At 41.5% G+C, this 19,907-nt stretch overlaps 1 protein-coding gene across 1 annotated transcript in view; it reads left to right on the top strand.

The window, feature by feature from the left end:
• ARL13B (ADP ribosylation factor like GTPase 13B) overlaps positions 1-19,907 on the top strand; it is a 49,488-nt gene that overhangs the window by 3,457 nt on the left and 26,124 nt on the right. The window contains exons 2-3 of the mRNA XM_068248814.1: positions 2,125-2,304; positions 18,946-19,016. Coding sequence (XP_068104915.1) covers positions 2,243-2,304; positions 18,946-19,016 — 133 coding nt within the window. The 5' untranslated portion in view covers positions 2,125-2,242. The remainder of the gene's footprint in view (positions 1-2,124; positions 2,305-18,945; positions 19,017-19,907) is intronic.

Here is a 19,907-nt window from a genome sequence, read left to right as displayed (position 1 = left end):
GAAATAAGCAAAAATGCTGCGGGACCCGTGTTTGCGTTTGGGAAAAAAGTACATCACTCTGGTGATTGTCATTCAAATACATTAGCCAAGTGCTTTTTGAAGCGCAAGCATTTTAAAAAGCGATCAGAAGCGTCAGATGCGCTCTTGGTTTGCACCAGCCCATAGTGGCAAGCACTGGGTTCCAGTTGTAACTGAGGCTTGATGGTGTAATGGTTAAGGGCTTTGCCTCTGACACAGGAGACCTTGGGCAAGATTCCCTAACACTGCTACTGCCTATTGAGCGTGCCCTAGTGGCTGCAGCTCCTGTCCACCAGGAGAAAAGGGCAATATAAATGCTGTGTGTCTTATCTTGTCAGGGAGATTATTGAGCATCTGCCATTAAACTACAAGTCCCAGCATGCCTTGCTGTATTTGTCAGGAAGGCTCCTAGCAGTAGCATGGCAGTATGTGTCATTGTCACCCATGGTGAACATAAACAAACGTGTAGAGATTTGTGACTTCACCTTTTCATGCAGCTCAGATTCCTTTTCCTTTCCGCTGCTTACAGGTAAGAGAGCCAGAGCACCAATGATGCATTTCATCATCAGAAAAAATCCTCATTAGCATTTTACTGACTGTGAAAAGCCCACCTCCAGCCTACAGCTTTATCACAAATTACCTGGGAAAGAATCACAACCTCTCTTGTGTTTTTACTGCTGTCTGTACCTTGTTCTGAAAACATTTCCTACCCTCGTCTTCTGTGCTAGCGAGGATTTGCTGCATCACTCTAGCGGGGGGAGTAGGGCTTCGGAACAAATACACCCCCTTTTTTCACATTGGGAAATATTTTGCACACCCATCAGATTTTTATTGCTGCCAATTATTCCATGCCCATAGGACATACATGTCAAACTCCGGCCCGTGGGCCAAATATGACCCTTGGATCCATCAGCTTTGGCCCTCAGAAGCTTCCCCACTTTTCATTATGTTTGGCCCACTCTAGTCCACCAGAGAAGCTATGTTGGAGGGTAAGCCCTAGATCACCTAGGAAGCCGTATGGGGAGGGGGACTGCATGGATGGAGGATCACTAAACATCAAGGAATTGTATAGATAAGGGAGAACCACTAAACATCAGGGAACTGTATAGGGGGTGGAGGGGGCTATTAGACACCAGGGACCTTTATAAAGGAGGGAGCCGGCCACTAGGCATTGAGGTTGCCCTGTGACTTGGTCCCAGAGCTCAATTTCGGCCCACTATGTATTTGCGTTCGACACCCCTACCAATGGATCACTGATGTTTGTATTGAGGTTCCAGAGGTAGGAAGGGAGACACACAGACAACAACGATAATTTAACAAAAGTTTTGCCACGCCTTCAAAAGAAAACTCTGAAGCTCACAAAAATAGTGAAACTGGGTTTTAGCATCTTCATTTTCTCATTCCTCCGCTTGTACAGGAATTCCTCTGGTGGGTAGATTAGGGCTTTGCTATGAAAAGCTATTTTAGTGAAAGAATAGAAAGCTCACTCAGCAGCAGAGTTATGTCTGACTTTTTGGATTCCTCTCCTAACAGCCGTGACATGTTATTTGTTGAAAATTTACTTTCAATTATTTTTTTAAATAACATTTAGTGAAAAGCCTACATCAGGTTTTTGTTTTTTTTGTACTGTTTTCGTTTTGTATAGTGAAAAAAGTTTTAATGTACAGTATTTATCTTTCTTATCGTCTCTATGGAGCTCTGTGGCATTAGTTGTTTTGTCTGGTGCGCACCACACAATTTCCAGTCAGACAGGTCGAGTCGATTATTTTTAAGAGATCCATTCTGATTTCTGATTGTTTTTCTGACCGATTTAGTATAGAAGTGAATGGAAAAATTAATCAGAAAAATGGGTGGCGTTAATGCTATTCCCCCTCCGAGTTTTGGGGAAGCAATTTGGGGAGGAAGTAATTGCCAGCAGCTGAATTACTTCTGTTTTTTCCTCTAATTTGAGCACTGGCTATCGCCAGCACCCAAATTAGTTGCTGAGCGCCGATATAGCTGTAATTCTCATTGTAGCCTGTGGTGGCGCCCAAATCGCTGCACCGAAGTTAGCTGAATCGAACTCCGCAACCGATGGTCAACACTGTGATTCTTATTCTCTGGCAGGCTTGGAGGACATCTGAGCTGGCGGGAGCTGGAAGGCAACGGAGGACCAGTTTCATGATGCTGAAGCCTTCGTAAAGCCTCATCGCACTTCCAGTCATCTGATATTCCCCGAATTCCCATGTTCAGCCTCATGGCCAACTGCTGCCGGGACTTCTTCAAGCGATGGCGACAGCCAGTAAGGTGAGACAAATCGGGGATATGGCCATACAGTTTAATGGGATGCCAGTAACTGGCCATACTATTTCTCAAGATGGTGGGAGTACATTTCACATTCTTCTTGTAAATTAAAAATATCCAGATTTGTTCCATATAGACTGGCATCTAAATTATAATAGGTGGGATGCTTTCAGTAAATGTGCTATCCAGAACCACTGAATGGTGGGAGCATAATCGCTGAACCCCAGCAATATTCTACCAGTAAGCTGCTTAGATCTTTTAGCCTGGTAATAGCATATTAAATAACTTTACTGAAAATCACACAGAAATTTGACCAGAAGGTACCATATATACTCTACTATAAGTCTAAAAATGTAAGTCTGACTCAATAACTAAAAGTATAGGGGTCGACTTATACACAAGTCAAGGGTAACACAGAGCATACTGATTAATGTGTATGCTTTTCGTGACTTTACCATTTGCAACTATATACCCAGTGGTAAGTGGCACTTTCTTGATAAGGGAAATGCCAGTAAAGCACAGGTCAGTAAAGCACAGGTCAGAAAGTCCTGGCCACAATAATTAACAAGGATAGGGGAGGGGAAAGGATATTGAGCTGCAGGAAGGGAGGTGAATAATTGCTGCACTTGGGGGCCTGTAGGAGTTACTGGCTGAACTTAAGGGACAGGAGGGGTTAGTAGCTGCAATACTGTATGCAGTGCAGTCATTAACCCCCCTCCTGGTCCCCAAGTGCAGTTGACAATTCCTCCTGGTTATCAATGTGCATCCATTAACTATGCTGGGTAGACTTATACTTGAGTTACAGCTTAAGAGGGTCAAATATTGAAGTCAATTTATACAAAAGGATATATGGGTATTTACGATTATTCAGGTTAGATTGAGCATCTGAGATGTCCCACAATACATCACTGCTGAATACGCAAATCATCCCTTTCTTGTCAATGTAAGCTAAACAGCGGATCTGGGGTGTGTTCAGCTTACATGGACAACAAAGGGATGATTTGCATATTTAGCAACGATACACTGGGACTCCTTAGATTTCACTTCAATATAAATTATTGCAAATACCTTCTGTTTTAAAGAACAATTGACACCCATGCTAACCTAGAAATAAAATAAAAAAAAACATATATAAGTAGATAAATACTAGTTCTTCTTACATAACAGATATATTGCACTATCCAAATTATGATTCCTGTGAATTTAATAAAGGAGAAGCAGAGAATCCTATTCTAGACAGTTTTCATCTTGGTTACCTTTGAATGCTAATTGTGTATTCATTACCCGCCCTCCTCCCAGAGTCTTCAAACAATCCCGCTGAGGTCTATACTAGGTAGTGCACTGTCTTATGTCATTAGAAGGAGGGGGGAATAAAGGGAAGAGGAGGAATATATTATAGATAAAAAGACACTCCAGCATGCAACTGTTTTACCACCCAATGGCAACTAAAGGGCCAGTGCTCCTAAGGTATGTCGGGCGTTTTGTCAATGTTTGTATAACTTGTTTAAAAATAAATATAAAATCAAAAATGTAAATGTAATGCTCCTGGGAAAATAGGAGGAGCTAAAATACAAACATACGCCTAACTGTGTGAGCTTGTTTTCCGAGGTTTTACAGTACTGGTTTAAACATGCAAATAAATGTGGACCAATTTATAAAAATATCAATTTAATATCGAATAAATATTACAATATCAAAACAATATAATATTGCACTTTTGATATAAAAACAAAACTCATAAGGTCATTCTTATAATAAGCAATGAGCTGGATAATAATTTCAGTAAAACATCAAAATGTTATTATACTTATTCACCAATACAAAAGGCTTAAACCAATTAGCAGTCAACTCAAATACAGTGCAGAGTTATGACTCATCAAATATGGTCGTCGGCCCTGTTACTCAATTTACCACAGGGTCTCTGGAGACAAAATGGATGAATTGAACGACAACAAAATGGCTGTTATCAAAATCAAAATGGCTGCTATCAAAAACAAAATGGTGGCTATCAAAAACAAAATGGTGGCTATCAAAAACAAAATGGTGGCTATCAAAAATCAAAATTGCGCAGTCCAAAATCAAAATTGCGCTATCCAAAATAAACTGGCTGATGTCAGCTATACCATTCAATATAACAAATTTAGGATGACTCAGTGGATCTGACGACTGGGCGTTGCCCCACAATCGCTATGCAATCAACTATAAATGACAGGAATTTTCCCTCTGTCTACACTTTAACCTCCGCTGGCCTGTGTTACTACACAGAGCAGGCGGGTAAAATACATATAATTTTGGAATAAGATATCTATTGAGTCGTCCTAAATTTGGCTAGGTGTGGCTTGCACATGCTGCGGCAAAGTATCAAAATATCTAGAGGAGGTAGCTTGAAAGGTCTAGCTTTTATCCAAAAAGAAAAATAAGTTATGGATTTCACAGTCAGCGATTCTTGAACGATTGATTGTGTCAATCTAAAGAAAAATATACCCACTGAATGGGTTTTATCAAATATGCGGAATGAGTAATTCCTGTGCACTGGAAGAACGCACTCCCTTTGGCTATAAATGACTATAAACTTAAGAAAGACAATGGTCAATAAATCAAAAGTTCAGATATTCGTGCTGTGATAAGCCATATGACTAAAAAGAAAAATCAGAACTGGGTTCAAATATAGTCACCAAGATGGCCTCTGGGCGTATTCCTTTTAGGCGTGGTTGCGTTCAGATGGCATGAATCCTCTATGTCCTGGTCTGCTCAGATCTCTTGATGGTCTCATCCTTTCCTTGAATGACCCCTCTCATCTTATTCCCCTCACTCCCTATGGTCCTGCCCAGGAGATTAAATCTTCTAGCCTATCACTGGGCAGTGGGAGTGACCAATGGGAGCTTTCTGTGACTAATCTTTAACCCAAGTGTAATACTGGCTTTCACCCTTTGTAGGTGCTGTTGGCTAACTAATCACAGACTTACTGGGATATTTGGCAAACTAAAAACAAAAATCATGTTTTATTATAACCCAACAGTGAATAAATCAATGTTATAATTCCTCTATGGATAGCTGACCTTGCTGGAATCACTGGTTATTATTTATTATACAGTGACCTTTTCTACCATATTTAAGATAGATTTGATTTTATCCAAAATCATAGTGGCATATTGAAAACCACCATGGACCTCCTTATATAAAACATTGTTTTTGTTAGCATGGTTTTATATCTCTAACATTATTGTTTAATATACAACACTGGTAACCATATAACATTTCTATACCATTCTGGATATATTCATTCAGGGAATCTTTATATTAACACGTATACATTTTCAATAACATTTTCATATTGTTACTGGTTTGCCCAGCTATAAGAAAAATAAAGGTATTTCCTAAGCCTTGTGTTTGTGTCTGGACTTTGGAAACACAAATATTGTGCAAGGAAAACAACCCCCATCCAAGGCTTCTATGCATTAAATACAGCCAAGTCTGAGCCATTGTTTACAAAAACTGGTTCATTTACCGACAAAAGCTAGTTAAGGCTTGGTCTGTCTCTTTCATTGTTCTAAGACTCCTCTTGTTTGCTGTCTTGTCAAGTGTTTTGGCCATGCAAGATAACTGTGTTACCTATTGCAAATAGCACATCAGCTGGCTGCCTGTTATTCCCAACTAATCTTTCTAGAGGGACACATACTGTGCAATTCAGTATTACTTGGCAGTATTATATCGCCATATGAAAATATGCTCTGCCTTTCTCAATGATCAATGTATATATTAACCTACAATCGCCATACATTAAAAAGTCTTTGTCTCCTGTACCTTAAGGGAAGGAAATTATTAGGTTTATTTGTATTCGCTCATATGCAGTTCAGTTTATCGGAAAAACGATATTCCGCCATATGGAAATCTCGACACATCCCCCTTTTCTTTTGGAATGTTCCAGGGTGTGACCATTTCAAAAGAACAACAAGGATTATTAAACGTTTTTTCGTTTGCTTCATTCCCGTGGGAACGCGTTGTGAATAAACTTTATGTTTTGTATTGGTAATCCAAGTATGAAAGGGAAATGGACTTTAAACATTGTCTTCATCACATTGAAGTTTATGTTTCACGCCTCAAGAAAAATAAACTTGGCAAATGATACTCCGGCTGTAAACAAACAGGTTTCCTCTTGCTGCAAAGGTAGCAAACAGCAACTGTAACAGCGATGAACTGCTTTGGCCTTTGGCTTAAACAAAAGGATTTTCCGGATTTTGCTCCAAGAGTTGAATAACTCACTCCTGTGAGCATCTGGTGTGCAACAGGTATCAGACTTGCATCTCCATCAAATGGACCTCGGATACATCAGCTCGTCATTCAACGACACATCGCGGGTTTAGGCTCATCTGGACCCTCTAGGATAGGAACATCTATCTGGTCATGATGAACTCCGCTGTATCCGGTAACCTCACGGATGCTGGATCTGGCATCACACTTGGCTCGGCACTCTTCCCCAAGATTAGGACTGCGTGAAGGATGGCAATCGTCAGGTGGGGCATCTTTGCGCCGGATTGGAATCTTTGTGTCAAGATGGATTCTAGTAGAGATTAACACATCATTAGGTATACCTGTCAGGAGAAAAATAATTTGTTAGCACACATTTCCAGATTGCTCAATTCTCCGCAACTGTGAGCTAGGGTGACATATACGCAGTTGATTAATATGTACCCATTTTTCAACAAAGTCATCCCCCTTAGGGATTTTAACCTTATAAACCACAGGAGACAATTTATCAGTGATTGGATATGGACCTTTCCATGAAGGGAGGAATTTCTTTTCCTTTACCTGGTCTCTGGCAAAATTATACAGATAAACCTTATCGTCAACCTGATACTCCTTTTGCGTAGTTTTGAGGTCATAGTACGTTTTCGTACTGACTGCGGCTTTTTCGATGTTTCTTTGAGCAAATGCAAAGGCATGCTGGAGGTGCTTACGTAAGTTCTCCACATATTGATGTGCAGTAGTTGCATTCATCAAGTTGTGATCCGTGGTTTTGTAAAGCAAATGTTGGGGTAACACCATCTTTCTACCTGTGAGCATCTCAAATGGGGAAAGTTTTGTTGCTGCGCTTGGAGTAGCTCTAATAGCCATAAGAACTAGTGGCAGCTTGACATCCCAGTCTTTACCTGATTCGCTAACAAATTTTTTCAGGATATTTACAATGGATTGATTGTAACGCTCCACTCCACCACTAGAGGCTGGTCGGTAAGCTATGTGTAGCTTCCGTTTTACCCCTAGGATTTCCCACATTTTGGTCATTACTTCACTGGTGAAGTGACTTCCGCGATCGGATTCGATGCGCTGTGGAAGACCAAATCGGGAAAATATGTGGTTAATGAGCAGTGATGCGCACACACTGGAACTGCATGTTTTACTTGGTAGACATTCTACCCATTTAGTGAACAGGCATGTTACGGTTAACATATACCGGTTTCCTTTTGAGGACGTTGTTACTGGACCAATAAAATCGATCTGGATGTCTGACCATGGCATAGCTATGCCTCTTTTCATCAGCGGTGCCCTGTGAGTGGGACCTTGTGGCTGGAATTGAGGGCATACCAAGCACCCTTGACAATATGTCCTGACATCCTGTAACATGTGTGGCCAGTAAGCGTAGTCTCTTAATAACTCATACGTTATTTTCTCTCCTCGATGACCAGCTGTCGGGGCATCATGAGCATGTTGCAACATCAAACCCCGATATGCTGCGGGTACTACCCACTGCGTAATACCATTTTTCGAGGTTCGTATCAGCAATCCATCCTGTAATGAAAATTGTGACACACCTTTCATCAGAATACGTAATTCTTCGTTGTCACTGCAGTCTTCCACGGTGATGGGATAATCATGTGGACTTCCAATATGTTTATAAAACAAACCAATAACGGGATCCCCCTTTTGGCTCGCAATGAGATCCTCACTAGGAGAATCTTGACTCCACATTGCCACACTGGGTTGAGACTCCTTTTGGGCCTGCCCCCTAGTGGTGACATTTACTTCGATAGTTCCCATGAGGTCATTGATATCAAAGATCTCACCATCAATGGCTGCTTTCTTAGCGAGGGAATCCGCTAGATCGTTCCCATCTTTATCAGCGCCAGGGTGTTTCGAATGACCCCTTACCTTTTTCCAATAAATGGTAAGGTCGTGGGTATTAACCAGTTCATCAATTTTACAAAACAATTTACCATGTTTGACTGGCTTTTTGTTACTCCTTGTCATGCTAGTCCTTTTCCAACTGGGAAAATATTCCACAAAACTGTTCCGAACATACTCAGAATCTGTTATCAAAACAAATTCCTTAAGGTCATGTTCGATAGCCATTTGTATAGCTTTATACACGGCAGCGAGTTCTGCGACCTGGCTACTTTTGGGACCAATTTTGTATCCCGCAGATATCTCTGGAAATATGTTATTCCATACGATACCGATACCTGCAACCAGCATCTTTTCATCTCCTTCTGTGTGAAAAGAACAGCCATCAACATATGCACATGGTAGTGATTTGCAATATTCCTCTTCATAGGATTTATATGGAGATAAAGATTGCTCTTCCAGAAAATCGTTTTCTGGTGGCTCATCTTTATGTTCCACATGAGAACAATCATGGAGTTCAGCTAATCCTTGAGCAACTGGATTTTTAGTATCCTGTTTATATTTGATTTCCAGTGGCCATCCCATTAGGGACATTGTCCATGCCGTTATCCTACTGTTTGACAGGTTACCTTCTTTTATTTGGTTACTTTGCAAATATTGTAGTGATTGGTGTGCAGTTTCTACAATGATCTTTTCCCCTTGAATAAAACTTCTGAAATATTGCAAAGCCCACACAGTTGCTAATAATGCCTTCTCACAATTATTAAATTTGATTTCAACTGGTGATAGTGATTTACTGGCATAAGCAATTATTTTATTCAGTCTTTCTTGCTTTTGGAAAAGAACTGCACTTACACTCTTGTCGGTAAAACCTGTTTCAACATAGAAGGGTTTACCACCTTCAGGATAAGCAAGGCATGGGGCCTGTATGAGTTTTGTTTTAAGCTCAGATACAGCTTGTTCATGGCACTCATTCCATTCCCATTGTACTCCTTTCTTTAGCAGCTGCAATAGCGGCTTTGTAATCTCAGCATAGTTATCTATGAACTTGCGAGAATAATTCATCATCCCCAGGAATGATCTCAGTTCCTTGAGATTTGTGGGGGACTTTGTATTTTTGATAGCTTCCACTTTCTTTTTCTGTGGAGTAATTCCTTCTGCAGTAATTTCATGCCCTAGGAAATTTACCTTAGATCGGCACCATTGAGCTTTCTGTAGGGAAAGTTTAATACCTGCTTCTCTTAGTTGATTTAATACATATCTCAACTCTGAAATATGTTCCTCAAAGACTGTACTTTTGATAAGGATATCATCAACATAAGTTAGTGTACCTCGTTCTGCTGCATCAGGCATTGCTTTGTGCATAAACACAGCAAATTCGTGGCCTGCGTTGATGTATCCGAAAGGCGTCCGGGTCCACGCAAATTGTCTATTACCGAATGTGAACGCCAGTTTGTATTGATCCCTTTCATCCACTTTAATTGTCCAATATCCTTGTGCGCAGTCAAGGGCTGTGAATATTTTAGATCCCTGGATTTGCGCCAAGCATTGGTCAATGTATGGTACAGGCCAACCCGACATGTAGACACGTTTGTTTAACTGTCTCAAGTCTGAGCATAGACGGAACTGACCATTTGGTTTAAGAACTCCGAGTACTGGATGATTGAAGGAACTGTGTACTGGGCGGATAATACCTTTCTTTTCCAGGTTCTTAACAATTTCCGATAACGACTCATAGGCTGCTAGCGGAAGTCGATATTGTTTGATAAACACAGGGGGTGCATCTGGATCAGTCAGGATTCTCGTAACATGCAGGTTAGTCTCCCCACAGTCATAAGAGTCCTTGGCAAACATGTCCTGGAAATCCCAGAATAGTTGCCTTAGCTGCTGTCGTTCTGATTCACTAGAACATCCATCAGATATAGAGAGCTGTTCTTCCACCCGTTCCTGAAATTCTGGGAAAATCTCAGGTTGACCTACCTCATAAGCTTCTTCAAGCCTATTAGTTAGGTCGTTTGGGGTGTAACATGCTTGATCCTTACCCTGCTGGAGTGATTGATACTCACTTTCATTGATTTCATGGTTAAAAATCAATGATGTTTCCTCGACATGACATGTACCTTCCTCAGAACTGAAAGGATAAATAGAGTGTATGCTGAACAATCCTTCAGGTGTTGAGAAATATTGTTGGTCCACTATTTGTTCTTCTGTCAAATATTCATCAGGTATTATTCCAATGACTTCATTTTGGAATCCAAAAGTGTAATATTCTGAGTCAATGGCTAAGCCAATCATTGTATCCTCCTGTAACGTGATACTATGAGGGCTCATGTTTTGCATGACCATATATAATGGTTCCTGATGAATATTTATTAGGGGAATTGGTTTTACCTTCAACCCCAATTGTTGCATCCGATTGGATAAACAAATCAATGCATCTGCATTTCTCATCTTTTGACCCTTCTTTACTCGAATGGGTAAAAGAAATGATTTGCAACCTTCAGGGATTTTTACTTTTTCAGCGACAGTGATTTCCACTGCATATGGTATTCGCTGTCCCCATCTCAGGGCTTGTTCTCTATCCTGGAATTCCTCTGGGTTTCCGGATAATTTGGACCACAGAACATTATTGATCAGATCAACCTGTATGGCAAATCGATGAATAATGTCGTTTCCTAAGTACATTTGGTACTGTGGTTCCTTTAACACACTGAAGACATGTTTTGCAGATTTGTTTCCTAGAGACACAGATAAGATGCATTTTGCAATTACATTATGACTCTGGTTATCGTTATCCAGATCGTGGATCCATTCCTGTGTAGAGATAAATTTGATGACCTGAGGGTCGGTAACCTGCTTCAGCAGTCCTAGGCTTATGTAGCTGGCCTCAGGTTTGAGATCCAACTTGGCATATTTTACCCGAGCAATATCATCTACCTGCACGGGAACCAGCACATTATCATTGATTTTCTCGATTTCAACCAATGCCTGTGTATGCTTGGTTATGCCTGCCACTTCCTGGTTTCCCCCTTTAAAGGAAATAGTTAACACATCCTCTTCAAGGACTATCTTTTCAATCTTATCCTTTCGGATATTTATGATGTGAAAAGCAGTGTTAGCATTTTCCTCGGGTTTACCGTTTTTCAGGATCGTGACTTCTGGTATCTGACTGTTCCGGAAATGGATTTCAACAGAGTTAGGCCTTTCCTCAATCATATGGCAGCTGCGTTGCAACTGTGCATTGCTGGAGCGCTCAAAATCAATTGGAGTATTGACTTGAGCCCATATTGCTTCATTTATGAAGTCAATTATGGAATTTAGTCGTTTGAGTAAATCGATTCCAATGATCAATCTATCATATGGAAGATCAACAATCAAAGTTGGATGTTTAATGATCTTTTTACCGATCTTATATGTCAGCCAGGATGTGCCTTTTACTTGTAAACTATTACCACCAACGCTTATCAGCGCACCGTCAAAGGCTTTTAATCTTGGCTTCCTTTGTGATGAATCCAAGATCTGCTGGTAATAGTTAAAAGACAGAATAGTAACCTGGGAACCGGTATCCAGTAAACCTGGGATCGGTCCGATACATCCATCTTGTAGATGGGTATCGATAAAATACCGGCCATCTACCTGTTCAAGATTGCAAAGAAAATTGGAATGTTTTTCCATTTGTTGCTTCAGAGAATGATCTCTCGGCAGCGTCAGGGTATTAGGAACTTGTTCCTCCTGATTCTGCCTGCAAGGCATTTGGGTTCCCATGGATTCTACCACTGGGACAATCTGAACAGAGGGTACTTCACGCTCTGGCTCAAATGACATAATATCACCCATTTGTGGTGAAATATCAAGAACATTAGACTTCCCTTCCTCGACCTGGGGTAGGTCGGTACATTGCACATCATTTTCATTACTCGTATTTAGTATTGCCATATCCATTTCCGTATAGTGATTTGTCTCGGTTTCCTTTAATTGGCAGAGCTGGGCCCTGCCTCCCCAGCTAAAAAATCCTCATGCTGTCTTCCTGCAGATCCCTGAGCCAACTTACCCATCATGTCACTCAATTTGTTCACTTGATCAACAAGCTGATCAAACCTATTAGGTCGACGAGGGTTCTGGTTCCTGGGATCATATCTGTTCCCTGCGGGTGATCCACTCCTAGGTGAGTTAGGTGGTGATCTACCCCTAGGTGAATTAGGTGGGTGCTGTCTCCTTTCCCACTGCTGCCTGGGTCGGTTATCCCATTGTCTATATCTTTGGGGACGTCTGTACCCCTGGGGTTCTCTATATCCCTGGTAACCTCTGTACCCCTGGCCACCCCGGTCTCCTTGGTAACCCTGGTATCCTTGATACCTGCGATTAAACCGAGGACGGTAGTCCTGGTTTCCAGAGCCTGAGCTCTCCCTATCTGACCCTTTAGGATTTTGTGGTCTGTTTTGATTAGGGTTTTGTTGCTGTCTTTGGCCCTGCTGGATAGGTACTTTTGCAGGAGGTATTTTCTTCTGCTGGGATTCAAGGTTTAGGTCCGCTTTCACTTTGGTTTCTTCTACTCTGTGCTCTGGGTACTTTCTGGTGTTCCTCCCACTTACGTTGGAACTCCCACTGATATTGAACAGCAGTGTCGCTGAGGTAACCATTTTCTCTAGGGAGTTTCCGAAGTCTAACTCATTGGCCATGCTTAACTTTATTTGGGTAGGCAATGCATCATAATATGCCTGTTTAAAATCAAGAGACTCCCAGTTAGGATTCCGATATGCCAAACTGTAAGAGTTTTTTAGCACAGAAAGGAATTCTCGGGGGCTCTGATCGGGTCGACAAGTAAGTCGATACACATCTCGTTTTGCTTCTGAGATAGTGCGATACGGCCCAAACTCCAGCTTCACTTCGTGTGAAACTGCTTGCCATCTAATGATACCTCGCTCCTTAAATGAGGTGAAATGGTGGCGGTATCTGTCATCAAAAACCCATGGGAGAAATCTGATTTTGTCTGCTTCAGACAGATTTAAAGAGTCCATAGTGGATTCATATAACTCCATGTGGGATGCTATTTGCGCTGAACCCTTTTTAGTGAACTTTGGCACAGCGGTGTTTAAGAATTTTATGATGCTGGCCGAGCTCTGTTTTTCTTGGGGGTACTGATTATTTCCCCTATTTGACTCCCACCTATACGTACCTTTCCCCCTTCTTGGGATAGGGCTGGATTCTCGCTTTCTCTCATCAGCCTCCAATTCATCTGAATCAATATCAGCAAGGGAGTCGTGACCTTTATGGGAATCATCATGCCTAGGGGCCCTCATTTGCATATCTCTCTCTGGAGAGGAATCCAAATGTTGATCTTTAGGGACCCTTGTACTGTCATCGATTATGGTATTCATAGTCTTACATACCGTCTCCATACGATCCAACATGCCTTGCCATTTTAGGTCATATGGAGTGAGTACTGGCGGGCAAGGGCTGGATGATCTATCGAGTCTACCTGCCTGTTGGATTTTGAAGTACTGCTGTTGTAGTTCTTCAAAATCCTGTTTAAGTCTGCGATGCGCTTCACGATTCCGTTCGGCGTCTCTTTCCAGACTTTTGATCGCTACCTCCCTGTCTGAAATATTAATCATTAATTGGTCTCTATCAGCCCTTATAATTTGAAGATCTGATTCCACATCCCGTAACTGGGAGTTCAATGATTGGACGTTTCCCTCTGTTCCTTGCAATTGGGATCTCAACTGTACAATCTCTTTTTTTCTAGACTGTGCAAGGATATCTACCTCTAATAACCCATATAGAACAGAGGGTAGGGCGCCTAACAACCTCTTCTTCAGTTCGGAATCCGAGGTTATTGTGGTCATACATGAAAGATAATGATCCACCAGACCCTTAGATTGAAATATATGATCAGCTTCCTGTTTTATACTTTTCCTCATTCCGCTTATCCATTCATCTACTTCCTCATTATATTTCAGTTGTATAAATATAAATTCCACAATTTTTCGGAACGTCTGTTCCAAATGCAGTTCTGAATCACTACCTGTAGCACTCATGATTCAATAGCCAATGCAATAAAACCAGCTCAATAAAACGTTTTTACACTGTTTAAACCAGTAATGGAAAGTAAACGGATCTCACTAGGGCCTCCAATCTTTATGTCGGGCGTTTTGTCAATGTTTGTATAACTTGTTTAAAAATAAATATAAAATCAAAAATGTAAATGTAATGCTCCTGGGAAAATAGGAGGAGCTAAAATACAAACATACGCCTAACTGTGTGAGCTTGTTTTCCGAGGTTTTACAGTACTGGTTTAAACATGCAAATAAATGTGGACCAATTTATAAAAATATCAATTTAATATCGAATAAATATTACAATATCAAAACAATATAATATTGCACTTTTGATATAAAAACAAAACTCATAAGGTCATTCTTATAATAAGCAATGAGCTGGATAATAATTTCAGTAAAACATCAAAATGTTATTATACTTATTCACCAATACAAAAGGCTTAAACCAATTAGCAGTCAACTCAAATACAGTGCAGAGTTATGACTCATCAAATATGGTCGTCGGCCCTGTTACTCAATTTACCACAGGGTCTCTGGAGACAAAATGGATGAATTGAACGACAACAAAATGGCTGTTATCAAAATCAAAATGGCTGCTATCAAAAACAAAATGGTGGCTATCAAAAACAAAATGGTGGCTATCAAAAACAAAATGGTGGCTATCAAAAATCAAAATTGCGCAGTCCAAAATCAAAATTGCGCTATCCAAAATAAACTGGCTGATGTCAGCTATACCATTCAATATAACAAATTTAGGATGACTCAGTGGATCTGACGACTGGGCGTTGCCCCACAATCGCTATGCAATCAACTATAAATGACAGGAATTTTCCCTCTGTCTACACTTTAACCTCCGCTGGCCTGTGTTACTACACAGAGCAGGCGGGTAAAATACATATAATTTTGGAATAAGATATCTATTGAGTCGTCCTAAATTTGGCTAGGTGTGGCTTGCACATGCTGCGGCAAAGTATCAAAATATCTAGAGGAGGTAGCTTGAAAGGTCTAGCTTTTATCCAAAAAGAAAAATAAGTTATGGATTTCACAGTCAGCGATTCTTGAACGATTGATTGTGTCAATCTAAAGAAAAATATACCCACTGAATGGGTTTTATCAAATATGCGGAATGAGTAATTCCTGTGCACTGGAAGAACGCACTCCCTTTGGCTATAAATGACTATAAACTTAAGAAAGACAATGGTCAATAAATCAAAAGTTCAGATATTCGTGCTGTGATAAGCCATATGACTAAAAAGAAAAATCAGAACTGGGTTCAAATATAGTCACCAAGATGGCCTCTGGGCGTATTCCTTTTAGGCGTGGTTGCGTTCAGATGGCATGAATCCTCTATGTCCTGGTCTGCTCAGATCTCTTGATGGTCTCATCCTTTCCTTGAATGACCCCTCTCATCTTATTCCCCTCACTCCCTATGGTCCTGCCCAGGAGATTAAATCTTCTAGCCTATCACTGGGCAGTGGGAGTGACCAATGGGAGCTTTCTGTGACTAATCTTTAACCCAAGTGTAATACTGGCTTTCACCCTTTGTAGGTGCTGTTGGCTAACTAATCACAGACTTACTGGGATATTTGGCAAACTAAAAACAAAAATCATGTTTTATTATAACCCAACAGTGAATAAATCAATGTTATAATTCCTCTATGGATAGCTGACCTTGCTGGAATCACTGGTTATTATTTATTATACAGTGACCTTTTCTACCATATTTAAGATAGATTTGATTTTATCCAAAATCATAGTGGCATATTGAAAACCACCATGGACCTCCTTATATAAAACATTGTTTTTGTTAGCATGGTTTTATATCTCTAACATTATTGTTTAATATACAACACTGGTAACCATATAACATTTCTATACCATTCTGGATATATTCATTCAGGGAATCTTTATATTAACACGTATACATTTTCAATAACATTTTCATATTGTTACTGGTTTGCCCAGCTATAAGAAAAATAAAGGTATTTCCTAAGCCTTGTGTTTGTGTCTGGACTTTGGAAACACAAATATTGTGCAAGGAAAACAACCCCCATCCAAGGCTTCTATGCATTAAATACAGCCAAGTCTGAGCCATTGTTTACAAAAACTGGTTCATTTACCGACAAAAGCTAGTTAAGGCTTGGTCTGTCTCTTTCATTGTTCTAAGACTCCTCTTGTTTGCTGTCTTGTCAAGTGTTTTGGCCATGCAAGATAACTGTGTTACCTATTGCAAATAGCACATCAGCTGGCTGCCTGTTATTCCCAACTAATCTTTCTAGAGGGACACATACTGTGCAATTCAGTATTACTTGGCAGTATTATATCGCCATATGAAAATATGCTCTGCCTTTCTCAATGATCAATGTATATATTAACCTACAATCGCCATACATTAAAAAGTCTTTGTCTCCTGTACCTTAAGGGAAGGAAATTATTAGGTTTATTTGTATTCGCTCATATGCAGTTCAGTTTATCGGAAAAACGATATTCCGCCATATGGAAATCTCGACAGGTATGTGATAACTCCAAGCCATTACAGCAGAAAAAGTTTTGAATTCAGGATTAGCATCTTTATCACTTAATACACTCAGACCAGTTGCTGTTGAAATTTGTTTTTTATGGTGACAATCCCACTTTAAGAGGGCACATTTTTGTTTTGCATAACATTTTAGTAAGAGGCCTTTTTGGTCTTTTTTAGCCTCTTACACACTCCTAGGAGTTCTGATTCATCATGAGCTTGATGGGCAATCTGTAACACTGAAAATCTCACAGAGCATCTAAAATAATCACAAAGCTGAGGGCCCTAAAGCTTCATACATACGCTCAACTATTGTTGCCCTTAACAATCATCGTGCGGTCATTAGGATGAAATTGCTCTGCTGTCTCAACAAAGTGAGGCCATTTGCATCATTTGGTAGCAGAAACATGCAATTGCGTCTACACTATCAGTCCAAGGATAAGGAATTACACACAGAGGAAGAATCACAGCGTTGCGCTCCCTCCCCTAAGCTCAGCTTGTAGAGCCAATATACACAGGTGGGGGGTCTGGAATGATTTGTCTGTGACGTGTCCACACAGGAGCAGCTCACTAGCAAGGGGAGATTGAAGCGTACATGTCTTATTAACAATTCTTCCATGATAGCACCACCAGTTGAACAATCTGCTCTGCTCAAAGCCTTGGAGTTCTGTGTGTTGTGTTCACAATTGGTTCCTGTCATGAATTAATTAGCCTTAATTTTATCACGCTAATGTGAAAAACATTTCACATTCCACATTGGTCACCTTCACCAGCCATATCCAATGTGTTTGTTGCTATCTTTCTGTTGTGGGCAGTGTGTGCCTGATCTGAGGGAGTCTGAGTATTGGATCCACTCAGGCTGGAGTTTTTCTAGACACATCTTGGCATAAGTCGTCCGTTTTCCTGGCCTCCTGTGTTGAGTCAGCTGAGAAGCTTAATCTGGTCTAATCTGTATAATCCCAGCATTAGTTATCTGAGATATGTAATCTGCAGCTCAGGTGAGTGGGCCTACATAGCGGCAGATGAAGGAGAACAGGGGGGCAGGGCTGCCATACAGAGACCATAAAGCCAGAGCAGTGCATATACATATCCAGACTCCTGCTGAAAGTGTATCCTAGGCGCTGCAGGGGGGGAGGTGAAACACCGAGGCATGTTCCCTGGTCCATGACATGCCTCTGTGTCCCCTCCATGCTGCTCTCTGCCCCCCATGCCATGCTTTCATCCCCTGAAATTGCTGACATGCAGCTTCTCAGCAATTTCGAGGAGGAGGGGCGTCCTTTGATTGGAGTGACTCTCCTGCAAAACGCCCACTCTGGGTGTCAGGAACGCCCCCTCCCTCCTCTTATTGGCCCTTGGCCCCTATCCCCTGCCTGTTCCCCGCCTTTCTGAGTTCTGTGCTTCTCAGATGAGAGTACAGAGCTCTGCAGCATCAGGATACCAGACCCTTGAATTGAAAGTAAGCCATTACAGGTTTCAGGGGGGTTGGGGAGTGGCAGGGATAGATAGTACCTGATCCAGCTTGCCCCCTGAATCAGCTAGTATGTTTTGTATTACAAAAAAAAGCTGGCTCGAGTTCTTTAAAGGTGGCCATATATGTACCGAATATGACTGCTAATGTTATTGAATTGGGTGGAAATCGGTGCCGCAATCTAATTCAATGGATTTTGGCCAAAAATCAGTCTAAAGCATTGATTGGAAATGCTGGTAAATGTCGGGTGTGTGGCGGTAATGGCGAGTGATATGGCGATGACTGACGTATGTGATTGACCCCCGGCTGCTTGCCCCCCCCCCCCTGTGCCCATGCTCTGTAAATTCTCACCTGTCTGCTGGCGTGACTCCCATCACCCCCGTGTCCGCTAGTGCCTGTGTAACATGACTCCAGGCATGTGTGTGGGACATGTCGCACGCACTGTGTGGTGCTCTCTGATGAAGTGTTTTGTGTTACAGGAAGGTGACGTTGGTCATGGTGGGGCTGGACAATGCAGGCAAGACGGCCACTGTGAAAGGCATCCAAGGAGGTGAGAGAGAGGCGGTGCTGATGCGAGGCATTTGTGGGTGAAAGTGATGTAACATGGATCCAGCAGGGCACATATCGAGAAAAAGAGTGATCCCATCCATTCTGCTGCAGCCACAAACCACACAACAGAGCAGAGCAACAACCCTTCATCGGGTTTATTAGAGCCCTAGTTTACCCTCCTTCTTTGTTGCATCTCAAAGAAATTATAAATATTGTGCGTTAAAAAATAGCAATAGTATTGGACTGAATCACAGATGTCCAGGTTATTAACTGCTTTCTACCTCTTCATCCCACTCCTCTCCAGGGACTTGTGTTGTGTTTGCATTGATGCAGTCCATGTCTTGTTGGGGTGGGGCCAACTACAGTCCCTGCTCCAGCCACGCCTCTCCAGTGACTGACAGCCTGACCAGTCAAGGCTGTTACCCCATGAGTAAGCCAACTTATGGGGAAGGGAGATGGAGCAGCGGGGGGTGGCAGCAGGATGTTGTTGATAGGACCTTGGGAGTTGTGAGTCCAGACACGCCCAAAATCAATTATGCAACCACATTACATCATTTATAAGAGTCTCAATTAAAGAGGAACTGTAGTGAAAATAATGTAATGATGAATAAAATTGCTTAATATTTATCTAGGCGAAGCATCACTGAGAGGGTGGGGTTACATTATATATCGTTTCTGGTGCTGAAACCAGGATAATTACCTGTAGTCCCCCGTAAGCCTCTTCCTGGTCACCAGAGCCGGGCTTCATTGCACAGACGCTAACCCGGCTGCGCTCGTCCGTCCGCGTCACTAGTACGTCATGCGCCTTCGCAGTGCAGTCCGACTCTGGCGACCTAGAAGTGGCTTCCTGGGGGCTTAAGTTTAGAAAGGAGGGGGACACAGGAGAACGGGA

Source organism: Hyperolius riggenbachi, chromosome 8, assembly GCF_040937935.1.
Source record: "Hyperolius riggenbachi isolate aHypRig1 chromosome 8, aHypRig1.pri, whole genome shotgun sequence".
Taxonomy (NCBI): Eukaryota; Metazoa; Chordata; class Amphibia; order Anura; family Hyperoliidae; genus Hyperolius; species Hyperolius riggenbachi.
This window is presented reverse-complemented; position numbering and strand designations above follow the sequence as displayed.